The 17,343-nt window shown below is 43.6% G+C and overlaps 1 protein-coding gene across 2 annotated transcripts in view; it reads right to left on the bottom strand.

Annotated features, from left to right (window-relative positions):
• The window catches only part of Rprd1b (regulation of nuclear pre-mRNA domain containing 1B), a 78,643-nt gene that overhangs the window by 40,919 nt on the left and 20,381 nt on the right, over positions 1–17,343 (bottom strand). For both annotated transcript variants that reach the window (XM_075962853.1, XM_075962852.1), the window contains exons 5-6: positions 16,607–16,733; positions 11,455–11,630 (exon numbers count right to left, since the gene is read on the bottom strand). In XM_075962853.1, coding sequence (XP_075818968.1) covers positions 11,455–11,630; positions 16,607–16,733 — 303 coding nt within the window. The remainder of the gene's footprint in view (positions 1–11,454; positions 11,631–16,606; positions 16,734–17,343) is intronic.

The following is a 17,343-nucleotide window of genomic DNA, read 5'->3' as shown; positions in this document are numbered from 1 at the left end:
AGATACACCAGGACCACAGCAACTCTTATAAAGGAAAACATTTAATTGGGGTGGCGTACAGTTCAGAGGTTTACTCCATTGTCATCATGGTGGGACATAACAGCATACAGGCAGACATGGTGCTGAAAAGGAGCTGAGAATTCTATGTCTTGATCTAAAGGCAACAGGAAGTGAACTGACACTGGGTGCAGCTTGACCATCAAAGGAGACCCCAAAGCCCACCCCCACAGTGACACACTTCCTCCAATAAGGCTGTACCTCCTAATAGTGCTGCTCCCTATGAGCTTATGGGACTGATGATGAGCAGGGACTGAGGTAAGGGAAACAGTGGAACATAAAGAAGAAGTATCCCTACCAGGTGGAGGAAACAACGCACATAAAGTCAGAGATGAGAGATCAGCATGGGCAAATATCAGGCTGGTGGGGAAGAGGGAAGGCAAGTTATGGTTGATGGGAGAGAGGGGTGGAGGGAAGGCAAGCCATGAGTGACAGGGAAATTGTAATCTGGGTCATTTAGAGACAATGAGAAGCCACCTGATTAGCAGGGAGGTGACAGAGGCGGAGACAGAGCAGAGGGGGAAGATTCGAGAAAAACAGGACACATTAAACAGGGCTGGGAGGTCAATCTGAGAAACTAAGAGGCGCAGCAGAGGAGCTGAGGGATGAGACTAGAGGAGGCTGACTGACAGCTGACCGTGGGAACCTGGGAGCAGTGCTGGGCAAGAGCTAGCACAGAGGGGAGGGGCTCTATGTAGCCTAGCATGGCTTTACACTCTCCACCCTCCCGCCTCGGCCTCCTGAGTGCATTTTCGCCAAGTAGCCACTGGGTGAGAAGGAAGAGCAGTTCAGGAGAAGGACAGTCTGCCTCCCCATAGTGTTTGAACTGTCTGGGATGGTTAAGGCACAGACATGCAGATGGGAATTAAAGCAAATGAAGTGGAAGTCACTGGGGGGGGGGGGGGGGGGGGGAGATCCAGAATGAGAAAAAGGCTGAAGGTGTGTCAAACCCTACAGGATGCAGATAGAGAGAAGCATCACAGAGAATGGGAAGGTAGACTGGAGCCAGCAGAGGGCGACTTGAAACCAGGTAAAGAATACAGAGAGGGTCAGAATAAAGAGTCTTGAGACATATTGATAACTAACTCAGGAGTAAAACTGTTACTTTACAAATGACAAAAATCCCATCAATGGGCTAGAGAGATGAAACAACAGTTGAGAGCACTTGCTGTTCTTCCAGAACATGGGTTTGGTCTCCAGCACCCGCATCAGATGGCTTAGAATCACCTAAAAGTCCAGCTCCTGAGACCTAATGCCCTCTTCTGGTCTACAAGGACTTCTGTTTACATGTAGTACACATAAATACACAAAGGAGCATTACACACACACACACACACACACACACACACACACACACACAGTCACACTCTCACACACATAAATGAAAAATATATAAATCCTAACAACAACAAATGACAACAAAATTAAAAGGCTGCAGCGACCACAATGGTGAAAGCCACGGAAGGCCTGAAAGAGGCCATGCGGCTCCCCACCACAGGATCATTGCCGGAGGTCGTGGCTATGCCCCATAGAAGTGAACTCTATGAACAAAGAACCTCCCAGGGACAAGCCTGTTGAACTGAACCTGCTCACTCATAACCACTGTGCTGGTCTCAAGGATGCTCAGACGCCTTCCTTGCTGAGTAATTTTGTTGCGTTGAAGCTTACAAAGTTACTGTGCATGCTAAATTAGGAAAAGAGAGCTAGCCGAACTTTCTCCAAAGATCACTTCAAGATAAAGGACCTAAATCAGAAAATGAACAATCAAGGGGGTAGACAAAGGTACAATGAATGACCCGGCAAGTACCTGATGATACACGGGACCATCTTAACTTTCATTTTTACTCCTTGGAGTAACTAGGAAGTTGTCCTACACAGAAAGACTGTTTCTGACTTTGTTTTAAGCCCTACCTTCTGTTGTGAATTATTTAAATTTGTGTGTGTCTGTATGGGGGTATATGAGTGCAGTTGCCAAGGAGGTCAGAAGAGTGTGTCAGATCCCCTGGAGCTGGAACTACAGGCAAGGTTTTGTCTTTGTTAAAATTTTAAAGTTAATTATTAAATTACATATATGTTGGGGGTGGGGGCAAGCACATGAGAGCAGGTGCCCTGAGAAGCTAGACCAGATAACTGCTGGAGCTGGCATTACTGGCTGCCAGACAGTGGGTGCCAGCAACTGAATTTGAGTCCTCTCAAAGGACAGGAAATTTGCCTAACTGCTGAGCCATCTCTCCAGCCCCTACAAGTAGTTTTGAGCACCTAATATAGGTGCTGGAAAACAAATTTGGGTCCTCTGCAAGAGCAGTCCACACTCTGACCACTGAGTCATCTACCCCACCCCTTAATTTTTTTTTTTTAAACAAAAGGTAGAGTCATTACATAGTGCAAGCTGGCCTTGAACTCATATCACAATCCTCCTGCCTTAGCCTTCTGAATGCTGGAATTATAGCCATGTATACCTGACATTACAGAAAGAAACAGAGATGTAGCTTCTGAGACTTCAAAGCATGCAACCACCCTCCAGTGTCCCCCTTTCCAAAGCACCGGTTTGAAAGGAGTACAGGCCCAGCGTACCAGCAGGACTTTCACAAAGACTAAAATAGCACACACTCAATGGGGCAAACAGAGTTAGCCACTACAGCTCAAATGTCTGTCATCTGAACCCTGCTCTTAAAATTATGCTCACTCAAGTCAGCGTTATAAGTATCTGTCATTTTCCCACAGCTGTCGTAAATGTAAACAAGTTCACTAAAAAGCTAGAACAGCCCACTTTGTCCAATTAAACTCCTACACAAAACAAAGACTCCCCTTAACATGGGAGGATTATGTCTGGAAGCTTTGGAAGAGAACATGGGCTCCTAAGACACAAATGCAGAGTTAGGGGAAGATCCTGAAACAAACATCCTTTTTTTTTTTTTTTTAAAGGATTTATTTATTCCATATACAGTGTTCTGCCTGCACACCAGAAGAGGGCACCAAATCTCATTATAGATGATTGTGAGCTACAATGTGGTTGCTGGGAATTGAACTCGGGACCTCTGGAAGAGCAGCCAGTTCTCTTAATCTCTGAGTCATCTCTTCAGCCCCGAAAGAAACATTGTTTAGTGTTCAGAAAGACACACAGATACTCACATGGTTTTTGGTTTTTGGTTTTGTTTTTCGAGACAGGCAGGGTTTCTCTGTGTAACAGTTCTGGCTGTCCTGGAACTAGCTCTTGTAGACTAGGCTGGCCTCGAAGCTCTCATGTGCTTGCCCCCACCCCCAACATATATGTAATTTAATAATTAACTTTAAAATTTTAACAAAGACAAAACCTTGCCTGTAGTTCCAGCTCCAGGGGATCTGACACACTCTTCTGACCTCCTTGGCAACTGCACTCATATACCCCCATACAGACACACACAAATTTAAATAATTCACAACAGAAGGTAGGGCTTAAAACAAAGTCTTTCTGTGTAGGACAACTTCCTAGTTAGAAGCTAGATCCTCCTGCTTCTGCCTCCTGAGTGCTGGGATTAAAGGTGTACACCACCATCGCCAGGTGACATCCACATATTTACACAGAGATACCTCTAGGAAGCTAGAGGAAAATCATTCAAACACCCAGAGTTGGCAGAAGAGGCACAGGATGAAAGGAGAGGCAGCGAGAGGAGAGAAACACTCACGAGGGACCGACCACAGGTATCCAAACTGCTCACAGCTTCTGTTACGAAGCAAAGTAATTATGCAAAGTTAAAAACAAGATTAAAAAGCTCTAAACATCACCCCTGATTTCAAAAGTTTCTCTGAGAGAGAACTGTGCTTCCCCACATACAACCCAGGCTGGCACTGGCTCCAACTTATGATCCTCCTGCCTCAACCTTCTCAGAGTTGGAATTAAAGGTGTGTTCCACCATGCTTGGCTCTCTATTTGAACTTTCACAGAAAGAAAAATAAAGGAACTAGATCAAAATTAACAACAATTCTTTGTAGATTATAAACCAATAAGATTATGATTTTTTTCCTTACAGGTATTATCTGGTTTTCCTCTGATTTATTGTTTTTACAATCAGAAAAAAAAAAGAACAGAGTATTTGGAGTGTAAGCATGGCTAAGTACCGGGCATTGGGGAAGCAACAGAGCCAGTTTGCAACTCCACGTGTACACTCTATGTGATACCTACACCAATGGAAACTCAGCAGGGCTGCTCAGAAGGCAGCTCAATGATGCCAACAACGAACTAAGGGGTCGCACTAATTGACACAGCACTTGCCTAGCAGAAGTGCGGTCCCGGGGTCACTCCAAGCACTGCATACACACACACACACACCCCACAACCTGCGAGACAGCTGCTATAAATCTGGCCTGAACTATAAAGGTTAGCCAAGTGAAAGGATCAAGAGGAATCCAAAACTCCAGTGTCCAGTCCTACTTCATTCATAGAACCCCAAATACCAACTCAACAGGAGTCCTCACAGATTGGAGGGGAACATAAAGAGGCGGGGGGCGGGGGGGGTTGGCCCCTAACACGGCAGGGAGCAAGCCATGGCCTGCTATGGACAAGATCTAGGTATCAGACCCCATGACCACCCGGCAGCTGTAATCAGAACTGCCTCTTCATTAACTGTTCTAATTGCCCTTAGAGCTGATACTGCTGTCTTGTGAGGGCAGAGCTGTGTGTTACAAGGGCAGGTAGGTGGAGCCAGCTTGAATATCTCAGGCCACTTGGCTATCCTGACATGCTCCATGTGAGCCAGCTCTAGTCATGTTCACTAGGGTCAGAGATCCTGTACTACACTATGACCTTGAGCTTCCATATAAATCCCAAGCTTAATTCTTTTATGAAAAACAAGGATCAGACTGCCTGCCTTTACTGTAGGGACAGTGATCCTGTGGGAAAGAGGAAGAGTACATTCCAAACTTCTCTATCTCCACGTACTGTTCGTCCCACTGGAGAAACGAATGTTTCTAAACACCTGCACCCTGAAGAGGAGGAAGGGATGCTGCCAAAACCAACAGGCAGCAGTGTGGTTTAGAAGTCCCTTGAATGGAGCCAAAGAATTTCTCGAGTTGTTAAAACCTGCAGTGCACAGAAATACAAAGAGTCACATGGCCATGCCGAATTCTACATCATTCATTCTGCCCTCCCAGCTGTGTTGTCTCAAGTCGAATTCTTAAGGATTCATTACAAGGCAGGAAGAGGTGTGGAGAAACAGCAAGACCTCCAAGTTCACTTCACCTCTTCCACCAGAGAAAGGACATCAAGGAGCAGAGTAGATTCTCAAATACTCACAGATCATTCTGGAATGCTTGCCTGCTGCTGCTGTCACTTCCCTGCATAAGATATCACTGCGTCACAAGAAGATGTTTGGGAATTGTCTAAATGACTCAACTCTGGCTGCTCTTGTACAAGAGTAAGATGTCTTTCTGTTGTTTTATTCCCCCATGGAATAAAGTTTCAAAAACAAACATTATAAATCTGAATGGAAAGTTATGAGATGTGTGTGCCCTGGATTCTATTCCTGCCCTATGGCCTGCTCCCTCTAGGTCTAAGTTTCTTCACTAATTCAAAATCATACCACATCCCGTTACACAGATATCCACACCCTGGGAACTTTGCTGAGGGTACATATCCATGCCTTCTAGAGACTGGAAGTACCACTGGCTACTGAAGTGACATTTCTACCCTCAATCTGTGTCAACGAGACTTATGGTCCTAGACAGGGCTTTTACAGTGCCAAACACATCAGTAAGTGACACTCTGGCATGCCTATTAAAATTCTGCGGCAGAGATTAAAGAAGGCTTAATGCAAGGTCATATAGCTCATATTCATGGATCAAAAAACAAGATCCCACCACCAATAAGAATTAAGCAACTGCTAGTGAAATTCAAATGACTTTCTTTTGTTTTTGTAGAAATTGAAATAGTGATGGGAAATTCTTAAATTCATATAGAATTTTAAGAGGTTTTACCCAAAACAACGCGGGGGGGGGGGGGGAGAAAAAAGAAAAAAAAAGGAAGAAGAAAATGGATTAAAGACTTAAGCATCTCCCTTTCAAACTTCCTACAGAGCTACATGCCAAAAGCAAGGTTCCAATGGGACATAGAGACCAGTGGCCCACAACTGAAAATGCATACAGCTAGGACCAACTGTTTCTGACAAAGGTGTCAGTCACACACTCAGTTACAGGAAGGAACAGTCTTTTCAACAGGAGTTGGTTCCCTACCTCACACCATACACAAAGCTAACTCAGAATCATTGACCATCTAAATGTAAGAGTTCAGAAACTAAAGCTCCTAAAAAACAAAGTGAGAAACCTTTATGTCTTGGAATTAGACAATGGGTTCTTAGATAAAACACCAAAACAAAGGCAAGAAAAGGAAAAATTAAGAGTAAAACTGGAGCTTATTAAAATGAAAACAACTTTCAGAATAGGAGAAAATATCTGCAAATCTTATCTAAGAACACGGCTATCCAAATACATAAAGAACGCTTAAGACTCAAACTGCACATAGCCCAACTTGAGAGTGGACAAAGGGACTTGAACAGACAAGCTTCCAACAAGGACAACAAATGTCACGAAGCAGGTGAAGATGCTCTTTGCCACTGCTCCTCTGGGAAACACAAATCAATCACCACAGGTACAAGTTCACATTCTCTGTGCTGGATAGAAGAAAGAAGTGGTAAGTATTGTCAAGGACATGAAGATACTGAGACCTATACATTGGTGGTGGCAGCAGAAAATGGGCAGCTGATGCCAGGCAGTGATGGCACACGTCTTTAATCCCAGCAACTAGGAGGCAGAGGCAGGTGGATTTCTGAGTTTGAGGCCAGTCTGATCTACAAACTGAGTTCCAGGACAGCCAAGGCTATACAGAAAAACCCTATCTCGAAGGGAGAAAAAGAAAAAGAAACTGGGACAGCTGCTATGGGAAACAGTTTGATGGCTGTCAAAGGTTACACAAGACTCACCATTTGATCTAGCAACCTCCATCCTAGATATCACACACCCAAAAAAAATGAAAAGATGTCTACAAGAACTTGCACATCACTGTCTACAGCAGCATTATTCACTACTCACAGTAACAGATTCAAATGCCTACAAACAAATTGTGGCAGATCCATGTAATAGCTATTACTGTTACAATAATTATCAATATTTGCACTAACATTCAACCTCAGTAAGAATGAAGCACTTGTACATGGTACTTTGTGGATAAACCTCAGTTTATTACCTAATTAAAAGAGACACGAGTATATAAAATCCCCAGGGGCAGAGAGGGTAAGGGCAGTGATGAAAATGTTAGCAGATAGCTGCTCTATGCTATGAAAAGTCACTGAAAAGTTGACTCTTTAAAATGCTTAACTTTGCCGGGCGGTGGTGGCGCACGCCTTTAATCCCAGCACTTGGGAGGCAGAGGCAGGCGGATCTCTGTGAGTTCGAGACCAGCCTGGTCTACAAGAGCTAGTTCCAGGACAGGCTCCAAAACCACAGAGAAACCCTGTCTCGAAAAACCAAAAAAAACAAAAACAAAAACAAAAAACAAAATGCTTAACTTTATGTTACACAAATTCCACCTCAACCTACAAACAAACCTGTAGCTAGGGATCATCTGGAGCTCTGTTTGGCGGTATTTGTGCACCACGGAGAGCCCCTTTCAGCATAGATCATGGACACACACCATGACTTAATACAGGAAGCTGCTGTGCCAGGAGGTGAGACTGCAGGCACTTGACCCTTTCGTTTTTTTCTTTCTTTCTTGGAAGTTTGTACAAGTGGCTTCTCTCCTCCACCTCCTCCCCCTGGTGGTTCCACTTTTCATCCAAAATGCTAAGACAGGAACTCTGAACAACCTGTTCAGACTAAAGCTTGGGAGCTTTAAGCAGTTGCTTGGGCTAAGAGTCACCACTGTCAGCAAGAAACAAAGTTTCCTTTGTTCTGAGAAGTGATAGCTAGAGCTGATCTGGTGCCTTTGGCTTTTGCCTTTTGAGTTAGGCTAGCTTAGGCCCCACAGTGTAGCTTGGCCTCTGAGCTGTTAGTAAAACTGGTCTCTTCCACAGCCTTCTTTTCTATTTCTAGGTTTTCTCTGTTCACGACACAAAGCATTACAGATTTTCATTAGTTTTTCCTTTAACCTTGCTTGGAGTTTAAGGGAAAAGTGGTACAGTAGTGTCAACCATGACACTCTGAACCATAAAAATGGTTAAAATGCATCATCTCTCAATGAGCCCTAGTTCTACTTAAAGGACAAAGGAAAGGCGCACAAGAGCAATATCAGGTGACCAGAGTCACCTTCCCTAACAGCTTCTCTGCAGCCAATATAGATCACATCTGTTAAACCACTTACTGGAACCTAGCAACAAGAACTCTCTTTATAGAAAAAGACACTTCCACTGAGGAATGAGTCAAAGAACAAGCATTTTCTGAGGAACAAATATATCCCTAGTGGCCTGACAGCAGCCAAAGAGCATAGAGTCCAAAAGACTTCAGGGGACCATCTGAAGGCGTCCGGTGCTCCAAAACAGCTCATGCATTTGATACCTTGCATACATCCTTAGTAAACATCTGACTGAATTAATGTTATTAATAAGTTTTTCTTGGTCTGTTTCAGTGCTGACATAATGAGCTGGAAGAGTCCCCTTTCTCTAAGCTTTCTCACAGTTCCCTTTAACTCCCTGCTTCTGCAATTCTCTCCCTGGAGGACAAGTCACTGAGGAAAATAAGTAAGCAGGCTTCTAGAATCAGGGGAAGCCCTTGCTCCTGAAGAGGAACATCTTACCCATCTTTGCGTGCGTCTATGAGTGAACAGGTACAGACTGGTGACTCTGTAACCAAGACCCCAGCTCCACACGGCGTCTCTGTTCCTCTGTCCATACCCTTTATTCCCTTCACACACCTGTTCAGGCATTTGGCTGCTCTTCTTCAATAAACATATTTCTCTCTTCCAATTGCCATTTCCTTTTACAAAAAGGCTTTATTTCCCATCAGGGATTATCTTGAACCACAACCAGAATTGTCATCTGTCTTAACTTGTTTGGTTCTACGTTTACCTACGCTGTTGACACTAGACTGATTTCCTTGAAACTCAATTTCCTTCTGTGAGCCAGAATGGGTTCTCCTTTCCTCTGGACTCTGACCAGAGCAACTTCTGTCACTTCGAGGTTCAAAGCCATTAGGAACCCAACATAAAGTTCTCAAAGAAAGAGAAGAGAGGTGTTTGCTATCTAAAAGAAAATACAATGTTAACAAATAAAAACAGAAAAACTTAAGTATTAACAAATTTGAGCTATGGGGAAAGACTCCCAAGAAAACACTTGTTTGTCCACAAGTCTATCAACTGCACATTTGCACACAGAAGGCAACAAAAGGTTTGCAGACAAGGTTTGCCAGCCTTCTGATTTGGCATGTTAAGAACCAAGCGCTATGAAAGGAAGGTGGAGGGACTGCTGCACTGAGGTTCTCTCAAGCTGCACACGGTATTACCATCACCGTCAGAACAGAATGAAGATTTGTCTATTATAAAGGGGTTAGAAGAAATTGTAGATTCAGAAGAGCGACTGTTCATTTGTTTAGCGAGCACGGATAAAGAGTTAAAGCCATCCACCAGCCTCTCACATTTTATCTAGTCACTTGCTTTTTACTTCATTTTACTTTTGCAATCAATGGTCCTGCCCAGTTGGCTGGCTAACATGGTTTGGGACAGAAACCCTGAGTTCTGACTGCCTTGCAGTACCAGGGTCTTCCTACTCAATCCTCAAGTGCTAGGTTCCAATTCCATTCCATATATATATATATATATATTTTTTTTTTTTTTTTTGGTTTTTCAAGACAGGGTTTTTCTGTGGTTTTGGAGCCTGTCCTGGAACTAGCTCTTGTAGACCAGGCTGGTCTCGAACTCACAGAGATCCGCCTGCCTCTGCCTCCCAAGTGCTGGGATTAAAGGTGTGCGCCACCACCGCCCGGCTCTCCATTCCATATTTTGTGAAATAGCAACAACAGGGCTGCAAAGCTACAGAATGGACTGAACTCTGACCTCTGTGCTTCATAACCTCTTTGGGCATCCAGTAAGCTATGTGCAGGCAGAATGGGCCCCCTATGAAACAGGCAGCTAATTGCAGACGGGGCAGAGACAGAACAAAGAGTTAAAAGCCTCTACCAACAGTCTCCTTCTCAAAGACTGTCCTCTATGGTGGCTTGCCACATTCCACCCAACAACAGCTGCTAGTGATAATCAACGTCTGACAGATCAGAGAAAGCCCTTAATGTGTCGCCAAGGGCCAGTTCAACAGATGGCACGATGACTTACAACCAGAATCATTAATTACAATCTCTTATTAGTCCCAAGATACAGAGCTGAAATGCTTCCTCAGTGAAAGATGAGTGCATCAGATAAATGGCCGTCTGCTACTGCTGATGAAGTTCCCTTTAGGAGTTCCGGTCAGTGCTGAATCTACAGGAAAGCCACACCACTGCTCAGCTGTCTCCTATCTTTCACAAGCTGGCTAGGCATTTGAAGTCCCCAGCACCTCTAGCTATTACAGCTGCCATAGTCACTGCAAGTAAGGATATGGCACTCCCTCTCTAGTCAGCTGACCACAGAATGACATACCCAACAATCACTAGAGCTAGCTCAATGCTCCCTCCCTCTGTGTCAGAGAACTTTCCCTAGTGGAAGAAGGGCAGCCTTCCACTCCCTTTTCTACTGAGGGGGCTTCATGGGGTGTTTCTTGTGATCATCATGACGTATTCTCCTCTAGGAAGAGACCCCTCCTCTCTTCCTAGAAACAAAGAGAGGAGAAACTGCTGAACCCCAACAGCCACACTGCTGGCTCTGCTCTCCAAGGACAAGTAGCTACGCTTAGTTAAAAAGCAGATGGTGAGGGAACGACTCAAAACCCTTTTTTGCTGGAGACACTAAGCCACATGCTCTCAACATAGGAAAAGTGGGTTCCTGCCCATAGTTGAATCAGACTACATAAACATAACTGAACTTGTAGACTATGTACAGAAAGAGCTTGTAGGCAGGTGCCTTACGGGCAAGAACGTGCATATGGTGCATATGTCAGAAACAAACCTCAGAACAATGCAGACTCCCAATATAACCAGCTAAGTGCCTTTCGGTTTGCTGACCTTCTCTACCTCCATTTATAATTTGTCAACTGTAACACTAAGTTGAAACAATTAAAGATCCTAAATGCTGTGACTGAAGGCACTGTTTTCACCGTGGGAGATTTGCTTTCCTGGACATGTAAAAATGTGACTTCAACTCTGAACTAGGCTCCAGTAATTACAGTTATCCAACAGATCCTCCTATCTCACTTGTTTCCAAAAGAAAAAAAAAAGGTTAACTGAGGAATAAAATGGGCTTTAGGAAGGCAATTCAGGCAGCTTGGGTCTGCTCTGCAATGTACTCACTTCTAGCTTTTTCTCTTTTTCTGACAAAACCTCTTTCTGGTTCTGGGTGTACTCCACCAGCATCCGAGCCAGCTGGCGCCGGTCTTCCAGTTCTGCTGCCAGGCGCCCGTTATATTCCGCTAGTAACAGACATGCTTCATCTACCGTTTTTGAAAGACGTTCAGCTGCCTCTTTGTCTGAGTACAAATATGAGAGAAAACAGAGACAACATACAAATCACATAGGTATGATTGCAAACATTCCTGAAAGAAGGGTCACACAGTCCAAGAATAAACCAGAACCTGTGAACCAACAATGCTGGCTAGCCAAGACTCCAAAGGTGCCAACTCTATCAACAAGACATATTTCTGAACTGCCTGAAGTGAGGCAACTGGATGGGACAGGAAAACTGGCATGCTGAAAAGAGCTTCCAGCAAAAGTTCTCCAAACAAAACCAGCATATAGATATTTAGGGTCATCTGTGAAATGGCTTCCCTTGTCTGTGAGAAGATGGAGTGCTTTTGCTTCTATTACCGCAGACTTTCCCCACTGTTCTGAAGTAACAGAGAGAGCACTCACATCTTGGGTGTGGAGAGACTGAGAGAGAAAAGAAGCTGTGGGAGAGGCTCAGAATGTGGTCTCAGAAGCTGATCTGCAGGACTCTGTCCACCAAAGACAGAGCCTGAAAAAGAGGAAGGGTCTCTCAAATGTATCTGAGCACAACCCTCATTGGAAATAGTTTATAAAATCACAAATAAGCAATGCCACGCATGGTAGCTCACACTTGTAGGAGGACTGCCATAAATTCCGTAAGTCTGGGTTACATAGCAAGGTCCCCCACAACAACCCCCCCCCAAAAAAAAAAGAAAAAAGAAAAAGGAAAGGAGGGAACAAACATCTTTTTCTTAAATGTGCAAAATATTTTGTGTTGTATTTTTAAAGTGTTGGTCACCATTGACCAGACTGATTTCCTATCCTAATAATGGCCTGTCACCCATGCTTTGGGGAGAGGAGAAGAACAAGCTCTGAATCATAAGAAAGGGGATTCTTGGAAAGAAATGCTAAAGAAAGGCTGGTGTAGCAAGTGAGCAGAGGCAAAAGGAGGGTTTAGATCCATCAAGAACTGCTGCACCTGTATGATGGTGGCACAAGCTTAAATGTGTGCATCTTGCTTTAAAAGGTCTTTTGGGGGCTGGAGAGATGGCTCAGGAGTTAAGAGCACTTATTGTTGTTGTAGAGAACTTGGATTTGGTTCCCAGCACTCATATCAGGTAGCTCATAATCACCTGTAACTCCAGTTCTGGAGGATCCAATGCAATCTCCACACCTGCATACATGTGGTGCAAATAAATTCATGTAGGCGCGCGCGCGCACACACACACACACACGTATAAAATAAATATTAAAAATAAATAAAAACAAAAATTCTTTGGGATGAAAATAGCAGGTTGATGTTTTGAAGAAAAGGGCATCAGAGCTTCCAGTAGCTAGTCAGACAGTTCAGTGACACAAATCTGGAGCTCTCAGCATTCTTTGAGGCAATGAAATTAAGGAATTTCTAGCACAGAACAGCAATCTGGTCCTTACTTGCCTCTGTGAACAATAGAAAATGAAATACTGAGGGCTCTCCAACTGGGTCTGACACCAAAGATCAAGCTTTCCTCCCTCTGTGGGTTAGAGAACACATACTTGGGAAGGAGGGAGCAAAACAAGGTGGGAAGACGGCCTGTGACAGAGGGCAGGGGACCACACAGTATAGACTGGTGGTGCGGCCCATGAACAAGCCTGAGCGGCTGCTTTCAATTGTGTCAATCCTTGACTACTGATCTCTTTGTAACAGTAATTGCTAGAGTATTTGTGGCAAGATAGCAAAGAAACACTAATTTTTAAGAATAAAAAAAAATCAATTCTCACCCTCAAGAACTTGTATAAGGAATCCAGATCATTTATACAAGTATTGGAACCCAGAAACTGCCTTTTATTACTCAAGAGTTATACAACCCACACTGGCTGGGAATCAGATCAGTGTCTTGTTCAACCATCATCAGTGAAGCTTCTTCCTGCAGTGAACTGGACAGTGTACTGAGACAGACTTTGGAACTCCCAGCCCTAAATGGGATGTCTTCAACAAACCCCTTCCCTTAGGGCTCAGGGAGCCTTGAGGTTATAAGAGCCAGTGGGGATGGAGGACATCAAGGAAACAGTTATCTTCTGGACACAACAGGACTGATGCACACATGAACTCAGAGACTGTGGCATCATGCACTGGACCTGCATAGGTTCAAGCCAGAAGAGGTACCAGTGCTGAGAGTGGAAGTGGACAACAGCCCTCATCTATAACTCAAGTGTCAAACACCTGCAAAGGAAAGATTAGTTTTTCCCAATGGAGTCTCACCGGACATACAAAGCACATTTAGAGGCAGCCCCATGCCCAGCAGTAGATAGCCAACACAAAATAAACTCAATGGTACTGGAGAGGTCTTGACCTGTAACACTTTGTATGGGCAACATTCATTCTACTGGTCTTTTGTATGTATGTATGTATACATATATATACACACATATGTATATATATTGTTTCTGATTTTCTGTTTTTGTTTTGTTTATGTGTGTATACATATATATGTGTTTCTTAGGCTTTTTGTGTTTTATTTTTAATTATGGTTTGTTCTTTTATTTGTCTGTTTTCAAAAGAGAGAAAGAAGGTGTGGAGTTGATGGGTAGAGAAATGGAGAGGATCTGGGAAGAGGTGACTGAGGGGAAACTGATCAGAATGTATCATATGGGAAAAAATTTCAATTTAAAAGGTGGGTGTCACACAAAAATTGCAGTTCAAATGCGGAAATCTTGCCTGGGGCTGACCGGCTGTGCTCTGGCCCACCTTCCCCATGCCTTTAATGAGCCGCCTCCTGAGGCCAGTCCTCTGCCTGGGCTCGGGAATCCTGCATTCCTGGTGGACTCACTCAAACACTCAGTTTCTGACAGTCCCCAAGCTTCCCTACTTCCTCCATTTCTCTCTTTTCTTAAGAACCACCAGCACAGGAAGGAACCTGTAGCTGTCTCCCTACCAGCTAGCACTTCTCAGCTCTTCCCTCACTTCCCTGCTCCCCTTAACAGCAACTCAGGAGGGGCTTAGTCCCTGCAGCCAGTCCCTCTTTCCAATGTCAAGAAGTTAACCCCAATCAGCCTTACAAATTCTCAGTGTACAACCTTCAATCACTGTTGTGGGATATTTGTACACTGTGTGAAAATGTTTTGCTGTGATTGGTGTAATAAAAAGTTAAATGGCTAATAGTTAGGAAGGTATTAGGTGGGACTTCCAGGAAGAGAGGATTCTGGGAAAAAGGATGGAGCTGCCAGCCAGACACAGGGGAAGCAGCATGGTTAGTATGAAATGAGCCACTTGACAGAACACAGATTAAAATAAAGAGGGACAAGCCTAAGATAAGACCAAGCTTTCATAATTACTAATAAGTCTCCAGATAGTTATTTTTGAGTTGGCAGCCCAAAGAAAAAGCTAACTACAAATCACCCAGAAAGTATCTGAGCACTTCTCATGTGCCTTGGTTTTCAGATAGCAGGGACAAAAGATAAGAAACATCCTCTGCCTTTAAGTCTGGGTCTTACTTAGAAGGAAGGGAAGTCACACACAGTACTGTACTATTATCAGCTGAAGATCAGAACTAGAAAGGAGTAAGTGGGGCACTGGGAGGGAGAGGACCAGCATTTTCAATAAGGGCATGGGAGAGGCTTCACAGAGGTGGTAGGAGAGAGAATACAGACTCAAAGGAAGGGAGACTCAAAGATTCCCAAAGCAGAAAGCTTTCCCTGATCACCTTTATCTCCTTGCTGATTCACTGCCCACCAACTCTGCCTCCTCCTTATCATTTAATCCGTGAAAAGCTATGGACACGACACCAGGAACACCTGCTATATAGTGAACCTTACAGATATGCCAACTGAAGGAAGTCAGAGAAGCAGCCAGCTCAAGGGGCTGGAAGGGAAATGACCTGGAGAGAATGGGATAAAAGTATTGAACTTTTGCAATGAAAAGACCATTTAATTTGCAGCCTAGGTTGAAATCCCCAAATTCACTGCATGTGTGATTTTGGCCAAGATATCTAATTTTGCAAAGTCTCAATCCTTTCTTATATATAAGAATACAATTCTTCAAAGATTATCACAAGGCATAGAGTGCCAGGCACAGAACATGCTTTTTAAAAGATTAGCTCGTACTTCACTCCCTTCTTCAACTGCTTGTGCAGAAAGCAAGAACAGTGTCAACGCCTCTGTTTACCCAGGAATGACAGGGAGGAGCTCAACACCTGCATGGCACTGAACCACCTCCAAGCGTGTTAGTGTGTACTGCATCAAACAACACAGCTGTGTATCACACACTTCTTTCTTCTTAGCAAAGGGTCCTGAGTTCATAGCCTATCCTTTCCTGGCTTCTACTGCCCTATACATACAAGATTGGTACCATGCTGTCAACAGATCTTATTCAGAGAATAGCTGGCTATGACACTCCAGCATTTCTGCTGTAACTATTCAGATCATTATTCACATTCAAAAGCTTTTTGTTGTGATCTATTTTTATTTATTTATTTAGGATTTTTGCTTTTTATTTGTATGAGTGTTTGTCTGCATGTGTCTAAGTACATCACCTGTGTGTCTGATGCTGAAAGAGGTCAGAAAACAGCATCAGATCCCCTGGAACTGGAGTTACAGGCAGCTGTGCCACCATGTGGGTGCTAGGAACAGACCCAGGTCCTACGAAAGGGCAGTAAGAACTTTTAACCACTGAGCCATCTCTCCAGCCCCAAAATTTATTTGTATTATTTTTTATTTATATGTATGAATGCATGCAAGTATGCCATATGTGTGTGAGTGTCCATGGAGGCCAAAAGAGTACATCAGATGCCCTGAGTTAAAGGTATTGTAGCCGCCCAAGGCAGGTGTCTGAAATGGAACCCAAGTCCCCTGAAGAAGCAGGAAGTACTCTGAATGTGGAGCTACCTGTCCAGTCTCTCCAAGAACTTCCTCATTTAGCACGCTGAATGGCTTTACATGCCAACATGGCAGAGCACCCACCATCACAGAAAGTCTCTGCCTAGGATACAGCATGACTACAGACGGCTCCTCTTTCCTCTCTTTCATCTGAATGACCTCTCACCTGTTATTTTTTCCAGCAGCGACACATCCTGCACTTCCTGGGGCAGGGAAGCAATCTTCTGCCGAACAGTAGCATCTCCCGAAGCGGCATTTTCCAGATCCTGTAATGCTTTGATTAGCTCCTCAGTCTATAAAGGGCAAAGACAAATATATAACCCATTAAGATATAATGGAGCTAAAGACAAATTATAAAAATGGTCATTCTTAGCATTAAAAAACAGGTCAAAAGTCACACAAACAACTGTTCTTAGTACCAGGAATTTGTGGTTGGAAAGATATGAATTCTAAAAGACATAAAGTTAATTGTTCTAAGTCTACAAAACATAAATAAACCTCTATAGAACTTTTTTTAATTAAAGAGCATATTTTTGGCAACTTAAGAATATGGTCTCTAGTTCATGCTGCTTAATTTCAAATGAAGTATTGTTTATAGTATAAAACAATCTATAATATAGAAAAAAGACCTAAATACCAGATGTTGAACATCTGTGTGTTGGCTGATTACATTTTTTCTAGAGTTTGCCTTACAAAGTTACGATCACTGCCAATATTAAAATGTGAAATGAATTAACTCATTAGGTGTTAAAAACAAGAAAAGCATATTCTGCATCTACCAAAGGGGCTTTACCAAGCCATGAGAAAACACAGAATGCTAATAAGTAGCTGAGCACAATGACCCAAGAACAGCTGGCTCTGCAGGCAATAGTTAGATTACCTTGAAAGCTGATAATCCAAGCT

The sequence above is a fragment of the Microtus pennsylvanicus genome, chromosome 2 (assembly GCF_037038515.1).
Source record: "Microtus pennsylvanicus isolate mMicPen1 chromosome 2, mMicPen1.hap1, whole genome shotgun sequence".
Lineage (NCBI taxonomy): Eukaryota > Metazoa > Chordata > Mammalia > Rodentia > Cricetidae > Microtus > Microtus pennsylvanicus.
The sequence above is the reverse complement of the archived record's forward strand: the minus strand, read 5'-3'. Positions and strand labels throughout refer to the sequence as shown.